We start from the raw sequence: 17,064 nt of genomic DNA on the forward strand, positions 1-17,064 counted from the left end.
ATTTCATTTACGTTAGGGACCACATACAGTCCAGTTTAAACCTGAGTCGACCAGACTGGTAAAATACTGCTATAATAACCTTTAAATTTACACATGAAGGTTTTTCTTTGTTGTGGTCACAATATACATGATGAAATCCTCTATATTTTTGCAAGATCAACCAGTTACTACTGAAAATGATTACAATCTCAACATAAAGTCAATTTTAATGAGACAGTCTGGTGCAAAATGCAATGAAACGTCAAAAGAAAAACTTGTTTAAATCCTATATAAGAACCTTGGGTGGTGGGACCAGATTGGAGCCTCTTCGTCGGTTTTGGTCCACGGGCCTGTGAAGGTAAAGTGAAACTAACGGAGAGGAGTAACAGTGCCGCACCGTGCTGCGGGGAGGTTCCGATAATTCACATCTCAAAACTAATCTCCTGACACCACAACATTTGGATATTCGACCAATCGTGTCCAGCCCAATATATTTGGCCTTTTTGGTGTTGATCAGCTTGAAATGTACCAGGAAAACCTGTCCGTTGTCCGCGTTCGGCAGGTTGTCCGCTCATTAAAGTGTGTTAACAGGTAAATATGTGTCCGTGCACAGTGACGTGTCCAGTGCAGCCTGTCGTTCTTACCGGGTCCGCTCCTCACAGGTTCTACTGTACTGCCTCCGTTTTCCCCGTTTCTATGGAGACTGAGTCGTATCATTTTCAACAAGTTGCGTTGCCAGTGGCTCCGTGCACCGTTGTCGGTTTTCGCTTGAAAAAGTCGTGGAAGCCTGAGGCTTTCCTTGCATATCAAATTTGTGGCCTGTATTTCTTCCCTCTTCTGATCCACAGGTGTTTTCATTACACTTTTGAGTCTTTTGGCATCAAACCCCACATTTGCCTGAACCATGAACAGTCAATTCATAAATGTTAAAAAGTTCCGCATGAGAAAGTATACAGCTTTCTTTATATTCATTTTCTGCCTTTCGTGCATTGAAAAGAGGCCAAGTTCAGCGTTTCTGCTCCATTAACTTTGTGAGAGTTTCTCAAGGAGACATTGCCGTTCTGCATGGTAAAGACATGCATCACCTCTACGACGAGATACAACTCCAACCTGAAAGGCCGGCAGTTGGCTTTTAGTGGAAGCTCAAGGCTCTGTCGCGCTGTGAAGAGAACTACTTTAGAAGTTATTGTTGTGATGCATTAGCTTGTAATGCTCTTGAACGCTTGACTCGATGTGAGTTCAAAGAAAGTGTTCTGAGATGAACCCGGAGGACTGCTCTGTGTGGAGCGTGTTTGGAGAGGCCAGGTTTTCCCTCCATGTCAGCGTGTGTGAGCCTCCACCTCGGTGAGGTTGTCCAGTCCGGTCTATTAAAGCTTGCAGACAGCGGCGCGGTGCAGCCGGGAGGCCTCCGCAGGGGCAGAGGACACGGGAGTGTGTTTGTGTGTGTGCGTCTGTGTGTGTGTGTGTGTGTTGGTGTCTGTACCGAGAGAGCGATGGAAAGACCTGCACGTATGTCATGTCGAAACCACCAGTGCAGACATTAGTGTCTCGGGGTCAGTGAGCAGGTCAGGAGGTGTTTGCTCCGCGGTGTTGGACCTGATCACGGTGTCCTGTAACGCAGAGTGTGCGAGTGGAGGTGAGGCCAGTTTACACGTGTCGGTTGAGGTCTGATGGATATGATGGACTTTATTTTAACCTTTTAAAGTGGGAGTTTCAGCCCTGAAGCCACAGATCCACACCGGGGTTATATATTCTGCATCAGTGTTGGATGACAAGGGATGAATATGAAACATACGGGAACAGCTATGCCGATGATGTTAAAGTCGTTCTGTGGACTTGTTTGGCCATTTTTCTGTGATTTTTGTACTTTTGACTTTTATGTGACTTTCAATGGGCTCTTCAGTCGAGGGCAAACTTGTGTCCAGGTGTAGAAACACACAAATAGTCACCATAATTGCAAGACTGGAGTCAAGAGAAAATAGAACAAATTTTTTTTTAAATAACATTAAAGTTAGGACATTTCCCCAAGGTGATTTAATAAGTACGATTCTTCTTCTTCTTCTTCTTCTTCTTCTTCTTCTTCTTCTTCTTCTTCTTCTTCTTCTTCTTCTTCTTCTTCTTCTTCTTCTTCTTCTTCTTCTTCTTCTTCTTCTTCTTCTTCTTCTTCTTCTTCATTTATGCATTTCCGCCCCGTTGATATCGAGATAAATATGCGGTATATCGTGTTGCCCGACTCTGCCTGATCAATTTCTATTTAATTGATCCTTGGTGTTCAGTCATTTACAAGGCTAGAATAACTGATATTGATTAATAACGGGAACAGCTTCATGTTCTGCTGCTCCGCTGCTGCTGCTGCTTGAAAAAGATGGGTGAAAAACAGGACATAATGTGGACTTTGTCATTGTACATATGTACCGTGCACACATAACTCGCCAAAGTAAAGTATGTCGATTTTCAAATATGCGCTGAATGAGTCTATTCAGGTTTCCAAGTCTGTTCAATGGTCACTTTTAGGGTCTTCGTAGCATACATAATGTAATGGAATAATTGCATTTGCTTTTTACAGAGGTGTAGTCACAAGTTTCTTCCATTTCCATTCATTTTGTTTGCAATAAATTGTGAAACGTGTTTGAATTTAATCATCTTGTTGCCGTTCAACTGATTTCATAAATGTAAAAAATGTCATGTGACACCGCTCATTCAAGTCGACAGCATTATCAAGTCTGAGAGTATCCTTGAGTTACTGCCTACAGTTGAAATTGTTCATTTCCAAGCATTTCAATCACTGCCCTGGAATAGGTGAAGAATTCATGTTTTGGGTTTATTTATTCATTTAAAGTTGGCGTATATTTTGACTGCTGTTGTGTGAATATATAACAGAATATAACGGTCAATATTGTGGTTGTGTAGAAAAGGGCAACAATGAATAGGTCATTTGTTTTTTTTAAAGGGATTTGTAACAAAGTGTGTCAGCAGGGTTGATCATGAGGAGAGGAGTTTGGGGTGGATCGATGGGTCCAGCACCTCTCTCAGATGGTAGCGTCTCAAGAGTTGGCAAAATAAAAATGTTGGATACACCCTCAACCTCTTTCCTTAACATTTCTACCAATATCCATCCATTCATCCATCTATCTGTTCATCCATCCATTCATCCATCATGCAAATTCCAGAGATACGCGACCGATAATTGGTACCAGAATAATAGATTTATGATCTGATACTGAAGCGATAATGATGCCAGTGGAATACTGATACAACACGAATACTACTCACGGATACAGATACGATTCAGATGATCTTCAATGCGTATTAATTCAAAATATTTCTAAGTATTTTTGCCTTCTGTCGCTGCAACTTTGCATCGCTACAGAAGCCGGAGGGATGAGCACAATTCAAAAGAAAACAACAAACAATTGGACTAAAATCTACAAAAGTAGCACATTTTTTAATCGGCGGGCCAATCACACTCTCTTTTGTTTCTTGTGTGTCGTATGTCGTAAAAGGGTTTCATCCACTTCTACATGATGAGACCTGTGAGTAGCTTCACACCTCCTATGTACGACAAGTCGGACTCTGACGTGCTGACGGTGTCATCGGGCTGTAAATACAGTGAAAACTCCACATATCTGTCAATTGAAGGAACCGCTGGGTGGTTAATCCATGAAAAACAGACGTTTTGAACCGGACCGAATGAAAGCCGCCGAGCGGAAGCGTCGGTCGGACGGCGGCGCGCTTCGCGTCGGGCTGCGTGTGCACACGGGTCAGTGAGTGTCGGGAGGCTGCAGGCCCACAGGTGGAGCCGGGATTCAGGTTATAACTGGAACATGGAGTCCCGAGCAGAGTCCAGCGAGGGCCAATAAACCGGCGGAGGAGGAGAGCGAGAGAGAGAGAGACGGGAGAGAGAAAATGAGACGGATGAAAGCGTGAACATGGAGGAGGGAGGACGGCGGGTGAAAAAACGGGAATGGATCTGACGATTGAACAGCGACTGGCGGCCAGAGAGTGTTAGAGAGAGGAGTATCCATCCATCCATCCATCCATCCAGTCACTCCATCTTCATTTTGATTTGGCATCCAGTCCTCAACAGAATAGGACAATAGACACATTGAGGACACTGCTAACTTCCCTTCATTCATCTGCATGTATAGTTTGATCAAAATAGTGTCCCCCCCCCCCCCCCCCCCCCTCCAGTCTTTGAGCGGCGAGGATGAACGGTGGCAGTCAGGGTCTGTCTGGTTTGGGCTCCTCACATGTCCACTTAAGCTCAAACGCAGCTGCTTGCTTTTCTGAATTATTCATGAGCACCTCATTAAATATTCACGTGTGAAAAGCCGGCGCCATCAGCCTACCCACAATCCTCTCCTCTGGGCGAGACGCAGGCATGGAAGCAAAGACGGGCCAAGACGATCGTTTACAGTATCCGATGCTGGAATTATCGCTTTTTTCTTTTTTTTAATTTGCTCGGTGAGACTGCCCAGTTTCAGTTCCTTTCTTTTATCTGGCCCCACCACACCTCCTCCTCCTCCTCCACCTCCTCCTCCTCCTCCTCCTCCTCCTCCTCCTCCTCCTAAGTGATCGATTTGTATTGTTTGGGCAGCTGAGCCCGCCCAGCCCGAGGTGAGAGAGAGATGAAGGAAAGATAGAAATAACCAGACAGAGGCGAGAAAGCAGAGGGAACAAGCTCGGGCAGAGGCAGACCTTGCCACCAGCCGGATCTCGGCGAACACGGGAGCCGCGGGGTGAGGAGATGGAGCGATAGAGGAGGGTGAAGGTGGGAAAGAACAAGAACAACAGGGAGAAAAAAATAACAGATACAACACAACGCTCTGACCACCGGGCCCAGCAAAAGCCCCGACTCGGAAGCGTTTCAGGTGTCAGCATTTCTTTGGAAGTGGAGGGATTGGGAAAATTTTACCCTTCTTTGTTCACACTTGCCCCCCCCCCCCCCCAGGTGGCATTTACTGAAGCTTCTTTCTTTGTTCTTCCCAGAAGAGGCTTAGTTTACTCGTTTGTTCTTGGTTCGTTGTCCTCGCGCACATGAAGCAGTCGTCGTCTCCTTCTCTTCTTGTGAGTTTCTCAGTTTGGACTTTCGTCAACAAGGTGTTTGAATTTCATGAACTCTCCTCGGGGGTGGGGGTGGGGGGGGGGGGGGGGGGGGGGGACTTGGCCGCGGCTCAAGATTGGGAGGTTTGGCGGTGACCGAGCAGATGTATCGGTTAGGTCTCCGCCTCCTGCCAAAGGACGACTTCTTTATTTATTTCATGAAAGTTTCGTCTTTGATGACTTTCACCGACGCCGCCGACCAACATTCACATTAAATCATCTCCTGCCCCGTGGCCAGCAGGTGTGTCACAATCACAGCCGTCAACTGATTATGTGAGTATTTCTAGGGACATTTTCATGGTGATTGCGATAAATCTGTGATATATTGAGCACAACTTTGGACTGCAGCCTGCTGCACTTCATGACTTAAATCCCATTTTCACCCCTTGGCGCCTTCGCGTCGGCTGTTTGCACACTCTTTGCCCTCGACCTCCACGCGAGTTTCCAGGTTGCTCCTGTCTGCATTGCTCGCTCACCGCGGTTCCCGCCGACCTCGTGGACGTAAACGGCTCGGTACGCGTCCGGAGACCATCCCAAGGTCTCGGGACAAAACATCCATTATCAATCTGTGCAGGGCTCCATTTTATGGATGGCATGAGGTTAGCATGAGACCTCGCGCTGAACATTACCGACAGCGTGACGCTGTCACATGAGCCATGTGAAGGAGGCAAGTCATCCCTTTTCAGGCACTTGAAGCCTTCGTGTTGATATTCATATTTCACTTTGTCCCCCATCTAAATCATGTGTAGCCGTTAATAAAAACCACCAAATCTCATAAGATGCGACAGCAACATCATTAAGTGTCAAAGACGCATTAGTTCTTAAGAGGCCCCCCCTCTCCTAAAAGAGTATTAATCTCGCACACGCACAGAGCGGACATAACTGCGCACATGCGAGCAAACATATGCACCACATTAAATGCATTATTAAACAGCCGCTACACAAATTGCATATTAAAACAATGTCCCCACACTCGGCTGTCGGCTGTCGGTTTCAACTGAGTACATTGAAAATTGAGAGCGTTCATGTTTTATTAATGGATGGATGCTTTTTGTTTGGCAAACAGGAGGGAGAGATTTGCCGCGAATTCAAAGCAAATGAGGAGATTTGATTGTGCGATTGTTTACCAGACGTACATGCGTTCCACATCGACGCGTTTTTTTTTTGTTGTTTTCCCCCCCCCCCCTTTCTTCATCGCTGCAGCTGCTAAAGACAGGTATTTACAAGCCTCCATCAAACAATCACATCAATACGTCTCGTGGTGATGTGAGCGCTTCCGCGGCGTAATAGAGTGGTTGTTAGTAGATACCGTGATTCTTAAAGCAAACTAATAATTACTGGATGTAAACTCGACTGGAGAAAGGAGGAGGCTGTTGTGTGAAACGCACATTTTTAACCCCACGATGTCTTGAATGGGCGTTTATTTTTCCTGACTTTTCCTGGATCGGTATGATTGGATTCTTTGAAGAAGCTGGAGTACTCTGAAAACAAGTCAGACCTTCTTGAACCATCAGACCATGAACATATGAGTCCAATTGCAGGAAGCGTTCATCATCTGGAGCACAACCTGAGTGAAGCTATGTTAAGTTTTAAGTCACAAAAATGGACTTTTCCTGGTTTTTTACCAAACTTAACCCAGTAGTTTGAAGGTTTTTAATGGTCAAACTTTCGGAAATCAGTTGAGTTTATACAAAACGACAATCTGTTTCTGAAATTCCTGAGAGCTTTTAGCGGCCAAGCTCAACAAACCGATGACGTTGGAGCTCCGACAAAGTGTGTTTGAGCTCGATGGACTGGTGTGTTGGTTACTGGGATGAAAGGACATCCATCTTTCTGATTTGGAAATTTACCATGAAATGCATCGAAATGTTTGGCAAAAGTGACTTGGACCGGTAAAATAAAGCCATAATAACCACGACATCTAAACTTTAAAGTTTGTCTTTGTTGTGGCGCAGCGTGTCGGTGATGAAAAACTCAATATTTTCACAAAAAAACAAACAATTACTACCGAAAATGACGACGATCTCAACATAATGCCAGTTTTAATGGAACCTTCACTTACAAAATACAGTGAAATGTCCAAAAAAAACTCATGGCAGCATCACCGATATCTCAACTCGGGTCTTAGTGTTTTGTCGCTACTGTTTAAGAAATTTGTCCCCAAACAAATCGATCTTTTCTTTGAGATTTTTACCATTTGTTTGGTGATTTGGCAGATTGGAGCCTCTTGTGGGACAGTTTTGGCCCTCAGGCCTCATGTTTGACACCGATTCACAGCGATAATCGATGACCATTTAGTATCCCCAATGTTTTTGGACTGTGGGAATACACTTTGGATAAACCTCCGCATGCACGGGCATAACATGTCAAATCTGCATGTAAAGTGTGCATCGACTGGGAATTACAAACCACTTCAACATGTCCAACGTCGACTTAAAACCGAAATCTGTGAACTCCACCAATTAGCAGAGGCATCGCGTCTTAACAGGCAGAAGACCGGTGATTTCTTTCATGTGTAATTTCATTTGAGCGTCACGAATGGATTTTCCTTTCCCTCTTCGTCCGACAGTGCGGAGGCGCCAAACTCCCATTTCCCTTAAGATGGAGTAGGTGTAAATATTGCATGGGAGTAAAATTGCGTGAATTGGTGTCGTTTCTGTGAAGTGAATCTTGAACCTGAAGCCTGAAAGTGGCGGAGAAGAAAGCCGAGCGAACGTCTATGGTGCTATTTAGAGAAAGAACTCGGATAAAATGCATCCAAAAATCTGTTGGGAACAAGCAGCGGTATAGTAGACGACGCGCGCATTGTTGTGACGCCTCCGTTTCATGTTTTGTGCGCGTGCGTGTGTGTGTGTGTGTGTGTGTGTGTGTGTGTGTGTGTGTGTGTGTGTGTGTGTGTGTGTGTGTGTGTGTGTGTGTGTGTGTGTGTGTGTGTGTGTGTGTGTGTGTGTGTGTGTGTGTGTGCGTGTGTGTGTGTGTGCGTGTGTGTGTGTGTGTGTGATGTCGTTGTCAGTTCGGAGACGTGTCAGATTCGGGTTGTGAGCCGTCGACTGAAACAACTTTTTGTGTGAGCCTCGATTCAAGCCCGAGCTTGAAAGGCTGCGACGGGAGCGCAGCCGATTATGATCCAGCAGTTGGTTATATAATGTCCTGTAACGCCAACCTCCCCCCCCCCCCCTACCCCCACCCCCCTCCCCCCCCCCTCTGTTCCGAGAGAGGTCAAGTGCGGTGAAACACGCAGCGCCGTCCCCACTCCCGGGACGCCGCGCGCCCTCGGGCGCCCATGTAGGATCACCCGTTCCCATCCATACTGTGACCTCGGCTGTTACAAGTAAACATGCGAGCTGACCCTGCGAGCGCCGCCGCGGGCCAAGTCCCGCCTACGCCATACACTTACCCCGCTGTATGTGTGCATACTGAGCACTTTTTTTTTTTTTCCTTCTTCCCATTGACCCAGATACTCGTACTCTTCCCCCAGAGAGCCGCCTCTCTCAGTCTAAGAGAGGCTCATTATTTTACTGGAGTGCCTCTCCTCTTTTCTTTTTTCTCCGATGGAAGAAGGTTTGAGGAAGGAAGTGGGGCAACCTGCTCGCAGTCCTGCACGGGCAGGCGGGCGGGGGGGGGACATTTAAGCCCACTCCGGTTCCACCGGGGGGGAGACATGCTGCATCCACGCAATTAACACGGCGTGAAAGTCCGAGTCAGCACATTTGCAGCAAATGTTCATTATTGTGGGGCGATCCCCCGTGCGTAGTGGAACCGCTCTCAGATTTGATTGTAAATCACCTAAAGCGGCTTTTATTAAGTCGCCACACTCGAGCATGTGTGATATTGCGCCTGGGATGAACCGATACCACTGTTTTAAAGTACAAGTACTAACTCTCAACTACTTGCCAATACCGAGTATCAATACGAGTACTTCTTAAAAATCATAAAGTCTTATTCATACTATATGTGAAGGATTTACACACAATATATTTCGTGTTGTACGAACTATCTTTCACCTCTTAATATTTTAGCAGAACATAATTTACAGTCTGTCTTACTTTTGTCATTCTCATTAGTAATAAAGAATCTCGCTTGTACTTTATTGTCTTCCTGCTGCTGACATTCCGTAATACTTGCCAGCTTTTATAGGGAATCTTTAACGAGTAAGCCCTGCAGCATTGGACCGATACCGATGTCGGTATCGGTACCGACACTGATACCGATACAGGTATGGGTATCGGTAAACCCCTAAGTGTCTTCTATGCTTTTAATCATGATGGTACAATGTGTCCGTCATAATTACTTTTTTGTTTTCTGACCAAGTAAACTGAAACGATGTTTGTTTAGGGATCATATCAAGTTGAGCCAATTCTCGATCCGATACAGTAACCAAGCTGAAAACTGGGTTTTTCTGGCCTTTACACAACATAAATACAACGAGACAATGTCCCCAGCTCAGAAAAAAATCTGTGCCGTAGCTTTAATGAAGTTAATGAGTGCTCTCGCGTTGGGATTGGCCAGAGCGGCGAATGTTTTCACCCGACGTGAACCCGGCGTGTTGCTGCTCCAGCGGCTGCAGCACGGTGACCATTAAAATAAATGAAGATGGTGCTGCGAGACACTCATGAACAGATGTCACCGGTGGCCCAAGTATCCCCTTGCACGCAGCAGAAATTGTTAAAATGACCTTGCGGGGCAGTAAAACTTGATTTTGAGGATGCTTCATCAACAGTGATGAGCCCAGCAGGTTTCAGACAGCAACTTCATCCGAGTGCAAAAATGTGCAATACTCAGGTTCAACAGAGCAAAACGTATTCATGCATCCTGTTTTAAACGTTATCAAATATGCTTGAAAGTTGAGCCAATCACTAGTTTGTAGCCGGCAGGTGAAATGAAGATTAATGTAGATGAAGATGAAGATGTTTGTATAGTAAAGTGAATTTTAAGCTTCGAGAGCGGGAAGTTTAGTTCTGCGGCGACACTCAGACCATATCCATCCGCAGTGGGACGGACCGGGAGAATAGTGCCATTATTACCTTTAAATTCAAACTCTAAAGAGTTTGTGGCACACATGATAAAAAAGTATTTTCTCTAGATCAAACAATAACTACAATTCTATTGCAATTTACTCCATTATTAATCGAACTCTCTTTAGATTATTTTTTTTTTTATTTGAAGTGGTTCTAATATGTTTCCTCAAATGGAATATACTCAAATTATATTCACTTTCATTACTCTGGAGGTCTTGGGGAGAGTAAATATTCATGTGGAGAAAGAGGAAATCTGAAGGAAACACACAAAAGGGATTGGACTGTTTTCATTGGGATGCAGTTAACATAAAAATGAGCATTAAACCAAACTGAAGCCTGGAGGTCACTGCCTCCGTATGCCTCCGTATGCCTCCTGTTGCTGCAAAACGGCTCACTTCAAAGGTTCAAAACTCTGAAAAAATAAAAAGTAATGGGGTAAGAAAGCCTTAAATGAGTGTAATGAACATTGGAGGCATTTTACAAATGTTGAATGAGTGTTAATGAAGCTAAAAATCATCTTTCTTGAGGAAACAAGTTGAAGATCGGAACAAATTGGAGGTGGAAAGGAAGAAAAGGTCTAACATTAACTCTATTGTTGGTATTGTCAAGGTTCTGGTATAGTTCATATCATTTTGTACCAATGATTCTGTTCATTTTTTATACTTTTTGGAATAATTGAACTGTTGAATTGTCAAAAAATGTCTCTGAATGCCTTAAACACACGTAAAGATATTAAAATGTTCCATTCTGGAGGACTTGAGGACTAGAAATAACCACGAAGCGAGATAAAATCACAGAGGAATATATTATATAATATTATATATTGAGTATATATTATATTGATTAAGTAAAATCGTGTTTTTTCTGCTTAAGATATAAACAAACAAAACATATTATAAAAGACAAAAGCAGTGCTGCTACTCATCGACCAGAATGAACAATTTCAAAGTTTTGAAATGAAAAAAATCATTGGAATATGAAAACGTTATGCTGCTTTAATTAATATAATGAACATCCAAATAGAAACGGAGCCATTAACTGAATATTAATGGACATAAAGAGGTTAAAAAGTTTATTTGAAGCTTCTTCCGGAAGGGTTGAATTGGGTCAACGGGACATGGGTCAGTTGAATTTCCATTTAACGCTGCTGCCATATGTTGACCAAAGTGACCAGTTTCAAAGCTTTAAATTATAAATTTGTCGACATTAAGATGAAATTTGTGGCTGAAAAGTGCATTTGAAGCTTTTTGGGAGAGTTGAAGTGGGTCAACAGGAAGTTCAAAGTGAAGAAAATATTGAAAATGTAAAAGTTATCCTGTTTGGATTGTGGGTGTGTTGATGTCATTACATGCAAAAAAAAAAAAAAAAAAGTTGAGCATTTTCATTCATTATTGCTTCATTTGTTGATCTTTTATCATCGTTTGACTCTTTAAAATGTGAGGGAAAAATGATGCACAGAACTGAGCTCCATCATCTCCGCGCACTCGGGAGGTGGGAAGGAGCAGGGAGGGACGCGCGTGGATCAGCATTTCCGGGCACGCTCGACTCCTCGTGGCCGGTTTCAGTGAGATCAGTGGTGTCGGGGAGCTTCCTCTGCTCGGAGGTTTTTCTGGCTGAGGAGACCGAACGGTTAAAGATCAGCTGCAGCGCTGTGCGGCCACGCCTCCGCGCCTCGACACCTGCTTCTCCAACGCTTCGCACAGTTGCGCTGCTGCGGAGCGGTTTTGCACACAGGACCGGAGGAGGAGGAGGAGGAGAGAGAGAGAGAGAAAGAGAGAGAGAAAGAGAGAGAGAGGGAGAGGGAGGGAGGAAAGCGAACGGAGAAGAGAATGTGACAACTGCTGGATGCGGACAGAGTGTGTGCGGCTGGCTACACTGCCTTCGGGGAGGCCTCGGCTCTTGCACCTGTCTCTCTCCGTCTCCGCGGCCAGGCGCAGTTTGGACCAGAGCGACGCTCCGTTTTATTATCAGGCGGAGCGCGCAGCGGCGGAGGCGCGCGAACACACACACACACACACACACACACACACACACACACACACACACACACACACACACACACACACACACACACACACACACACACACACACAGGGCAGGCAGGCAACATGACTTCATCCTACAATCTGGATTTTCTGCCCGATATGATGGTGGAGAGCCGCCTGCTTGTTCCCGGAGACAGAATGTGAGTTTTTTTTTCTCTCTCTTCTTTCTTTCCTCCTCCTGTCATGTCTGTCTTTTTTTTGTTTTTGTTGTTTTTTTTTTTCTCTCTCTTCTCTTTCCTCCTGACTGTCCTGAAAAGCAGCTGTCCGATGTGGAAATGTTGCTCCGCTGCGTGATGTGTGACTGGAATCCGGGTCAGAAATGAACGCGGTCCCGTGCGTTATTGTGTTAGTTGTGGCTTGTTGTGATTAATATCCGTCGATGAATTGCGCGTGGATCGCAGGAGCGCCCGGGGCTGTTATCAGCTATAGACAGGATGGTGATGAATGAACGCCATTATGGGGAATTAATGCCACCGCCTTGAATAAACCTTGTCTTTATGAAGCCGTCTTATCGTCGGCAGATTGTTCTTACGCGTCTGGACATTTTTCTTTTTTTTTTTCTTTTTTTTTTTCTTGAATTTGATTGATTTATATATTTTTTGGAAAGCTTCCCATCTCCATCAGATGAATGGAAGTTGATTTGCGGCAGCCGCCCTGTCTCATGTCTCATGTCTCATGTCTCATGTCTCATGTCTCATGTCTCGGGGTCTTGCCGGGGCGGTGGACGCGCCGGGTCCGGAGAGAGAGAGAGAGCGCACGGTGCACCGCGCTGAGACACACAACAACCGCGGACTCCATCTCTCTCATCTGAGAAGAAGAGAGAGAGAGACAGAGAGAGAGAGATAGAGAGAGACAGAGAGAGAGAGAGAGCGAGAGAGAGGAGCGGATCTCAGTCACATGAGAATGATTCAACTCCACTCGAGGCGTTTGCGCCCTGGTTGCATGTTATTCTCAGTTTGGACACTTGGATGAACGGTGGGATTACGTTCACCAAAATTCCTCTTATTCAAGTGGTTTTTTTTTTTTTTTTTTTTAGAACATTCCGGAATGCATGGATGACTGGTATCCCGTGTGTTTCAATTGGATTTGCCGTAATTGAGTTAAACCGGGGAATTTGGAGCGCGGGGGGGGGGGGGGGGGGGGGGGGGGGGGGGGGGGGGGGGGACGGGACAAAGGGAGGTTTTCATCCAACATCACGGTCATGTGTTATTTTCCCTCCACACGCAGCGCATGTCCCACTTCTGTCCCCTCGGCTCACAGCGCCTATTTGTTGATGGATCATGTTATTTTTTTTATTTTATTTTTTTTTGCCTTCCGGGTCTAGTTCCATTGGTTTCTTGTGAAGGTCTCCTTTTCTCCTCTCTGGCCATGCAGGAATGCTGCACTTAACTTCAGGTGACTCATGCTGGGAGAGAATAGGACCAGAAGAAATGTGTGCAATACTGCTTCCGGGTGTAAACGGTAAAGATGTTCCCATCAGATCACCGAAACGTGTACGTGACATGTCCAATCTTTGGAAAAATATCCGACGTATTGCAGCGACGTGCCACAACAATCACCTGGAAAGTTATTTTTTCACACATGTTCCAGTCATGAAAGTGACCTGCAGATGTTAAGACGTCTTCAGAAGTGCTTCCGGAAGATTCTGAGCGTTTTAAGTCCGCTGACGAGCTCAAAGGAAACCGCAACCTTCTCTTGTGAGGACCTTATAGCGCCCTTTAGATCTTAGCATGATGACACCACACGCCAACTGTTGCTTTGTACTTCAGATTCCCTCGTAACTGTAGTGTATATGAGCGCAGAGCGCTTCCTTCTCATTGACATGCAGTGTTTTCAAAGGGGAGCCGAGGTTTGATGGTACAGAACCACAGTCTCTTTTTGAGATTGGACTTTCTTTTTCCAGATAACCGTATGTTCAAGTTATGATCGTGACTAAATCGTGGCAGAGTCCCAAATCTGAGGGATCCACAAGATCCAACATTTTTGAGTCAGATTGTTGTTTTTTGAAAGTATCTTTCGAAGTATTCTCTTTTCACCTCTCCGGCCAACATACGCGTTTCGACGACGTTCTCCCGTCTTGGTCAGAATTATCATCCAGTGTTACATCAATATGGTATATCGAGAAAAAAAAAGCCTCCAGAAGAAAAGAGAATACTCATTGACGAACTAAAGGCATAATGAAAGTATATTTGTAAGTTCCGAAATGCAGTCTACTGCAGTCTTGGTTTTTAAAAGGAGACCAACCAAAAATAGCTTCTTTTAAATGATTCCACCCTTTTTTTTTTAACACCTCTTCCCGTTTCCACCACAGTGCTTTCCGGCCGGATCATGCTCTTCGCCCCAGCCCGCCTGCGTTCATTGACTCTCCATGTAGTCTATTACTAAGATGCTGTAGTGATGAGATGGCTCTCTCATTAATCAGTGTCATCAGCTCTGACAGCTCAGGCCCTCCTCGTGCAAGTGTGTGTGTGTGTGTGTGTGTGTGTGTGTGTGTGTGTGGGGGGGGGTTGGAAAGCCATCGCTCTCCCACAGAAGCCCCTTTTCTTCCCCCTTGTGATGTGTTTTGCATCAGAGGTAGAGGACAGATCTGCGAAGGATTTGTGAATAATTTGCGTCGCGGGCTTGAGACGGCCCCTATCTGTGGCGTCTTCGCCAGCTGGCGAGGAGGCGGACAGGTCGGAGGAGATAGCGCTCGTGGAGATGACACCTCGTATTTGCGCGAACACGCCTCTCGAGCCCTGCTCTTGGTGGTCTTTTGATTCAGCCGTTGTGGTTAATGGCACCGTTTTCCACAGAGCTATGTAAGGAATTTGCATCGGGCTCTGTTGTTTCCCTTCCGGCCCCGTCGTCTCGCTCCCCCGCCTTGGTGTCTCACGGCCGTGCTCGGGTTTGAAATCGCCTCCGTTCCCCTCTCCGCCGTTGACGCTGACAGCCACCGACAACATCAGACTTGACAAATATTAGCCGAGATCATGTGAGAACTAAGTGGAACTAACAGTCTAATCTCTCTTGATCCAGTTCCGTTGGAAGCACCAGAAAAAAGGCGGGTAAAGTGAGAGAATCAGGAAGAAAAAAGTGGAGCAGTGACACCCCCCCCACCCACCCCACCCCCACCCTGCCCTTTCCTTTCCATTTGAACTTCAACTCCGAAGCCCATACTGGGGTCTGCGTCTGGGAAATATGTGACCCCCCTCACCTCCTTCCAACTGTGTGTTGATTCCCCATCTGGTGCAGAACCGTGAGGTTCCTCAGGGCGCGACAGGAAGTGCAGCCTTCAGCTGTAATCTTTACACGCCATTCGCCGACCGTGGAGCTAATATCTGAGCAAACACAAAGTCGGGCTTGTCAACTGTAACAAGTACACGGTGCGTCGGAGAACGACGAGACGGACTCACGGAAAAAGGCTCGAGAGTGGCACACCGGTGCCAAGTGTGTACACAGCCCACGGCTCGCACAGAATGTAGAGCTCAGTGTGGACTCTCTTTACGACCAGCCAGCCCCTCGCGTCCCTCCGCTTCCCCCCCCTTTACCGACCCGTCCAGAGCCTGAACGGACACAAATCATGAAGCCAACAGCTGAAAGGGTCCTGTGACACACAACATAGGGTTTCTCATGAGAAATACATGTGAGGATGTGAGAGGGAGGGGTGGAAGGAAGGGACGGCTCGTTCAGAGGAAGGCTGTTCCCATCACCAGCACCTCCATTCTGTCTCTGACCATTGCTTTGTAGAACTTGATCCAAATGACAACAAAGCAAAGTTTGCAATCTTATAATCACCCCCCCAAAAAAATGCCAAATCAGCATCATTTCATAGAGAATAGAAATGTTGCTCTCTCCCGTACAAAAAAGTGAGAATGCTAATCCCTCCAGATTCAGGCTTTAGTTTAATGGCTACAAAAAAAAAAAAAAAGGAAAACAACAGAAGGATGGAATTGCTAAGCACTGAAATTCAGTTGTTTCATGCAAACTTTGTTTTAAAGATTGATGATTTGCCAGTCTTAACAAACAATAGGGTCAATATACTCCTAAAGCTAACCGTGACTGAAGCAAATGAGGTGAAATGGCACAAAAGGTTAATGAAAAGTCAATTTGTGGCGAACAAACACAGCGATATCAACATCACAAGGATGATCAAGGAAGAGGAAACTCTAATCCTCCTCATTTTCTCCTAAACATGAACGATCTCTACATACCCGGTGTATTTCCGCTGAATTCCGATCCAGTCGGGCGACTAGAATGCCTTTATCTATTCTCATACATGGGATATATCGTATATTAGATCCTTTAATCCATTTGCCAGTACAGTGTATGTCTCGTTTAGTGTATTCTCCTGCTGCAACACAATGATTTACCACAGTGGGATCAATAAAGTGCATCGTGTTTCTATGGAGGAAGAAAGTGGCTCCCTGCTGTCGCGAACTGTGCGAGTGGCCCGGTGCTTTACCCCCGTGTCGGTTGGGTTCCCGTCCTCTTCTCATGCAACCTTTTTGAGCCGAGATGAGTCTCGGTGACTCGATTGCAGGCAGGGTGCACAATGAATGGAAGATCTGTACGTTTCTATCGATCTCGTGACGAATAAATCGTGGCGGCCAACAAGGCCCCGCACAGGATGGGAGAATACAATGTCGGTTTACATGGCATGTTGAAAACGATGTAGTTCATCTTGCAGGCCCACTAGTGGGAGCTGTTGTTTGTTTTTGTAATGAAACTGCACACATGCAGCAGAGAACGAAACGCTATCAACATTAACGATGGGAGTACACAGATTTTATTGTTACCACAACGACTAAAGGTGTCTATAAAACCAGCCAGTTTTTCAGTTTTTCTGTTTACTATGGCCGCGGTGCGCGTGACCCGTACCAGCTTTACAGAAAAGATGTGTTTTCCCCCCGTTTCCACAAAAAAACGGACTTGGAGTG

General features: G+C 45.6%; 1 protein-coding gene across 11 annotated transcripts in view; it reads left to right on the plus strand.

Annotated features, from left to right (window-relative positions):
* The window catches only part of celf2 (cugbp, Elav-like family member 2), a 235,934-nt gene that overhangs the window by 76,224 nt on the left and 142,646 nt on the right, over positions 1-17,064 (plus strand). The window contains exon 1 of one of the 11 annotated variants that reach the window (XM_080491977.1): positions 12,185-12,285. The exons of 8 other annotated variants lie outside the window; for them this stretch is intronic. In XM_080491977.1, coding sequence (XP_080348103.1) covers positions 12,209-12,285 — 77 coding nt within the window. In that variant the 5' untranslated portion in view covers positions 12,185-12,208. Of the gene's footprint in view, positions 1-12,184; positions 12,286-17,064 lie in introns of those variants that run through there. 2 more of the 11 variants (XM_080491982.1, XM_080491973.1) reach the window with 2 other exon arrangements.

Source organism: Lipophrys pholis, assembly GCF_963383615.2.
Source record: "Lipophrys pholis genome assembly, chromosome: 22".
Classification (NCBI taxonomy): domain Eukaryota; kingdom Metazoa; phylum Chordata; class Actinopteri; order Blenniiformes; family Blenniidae; genus Lipophrys; species Lipophrys pholis.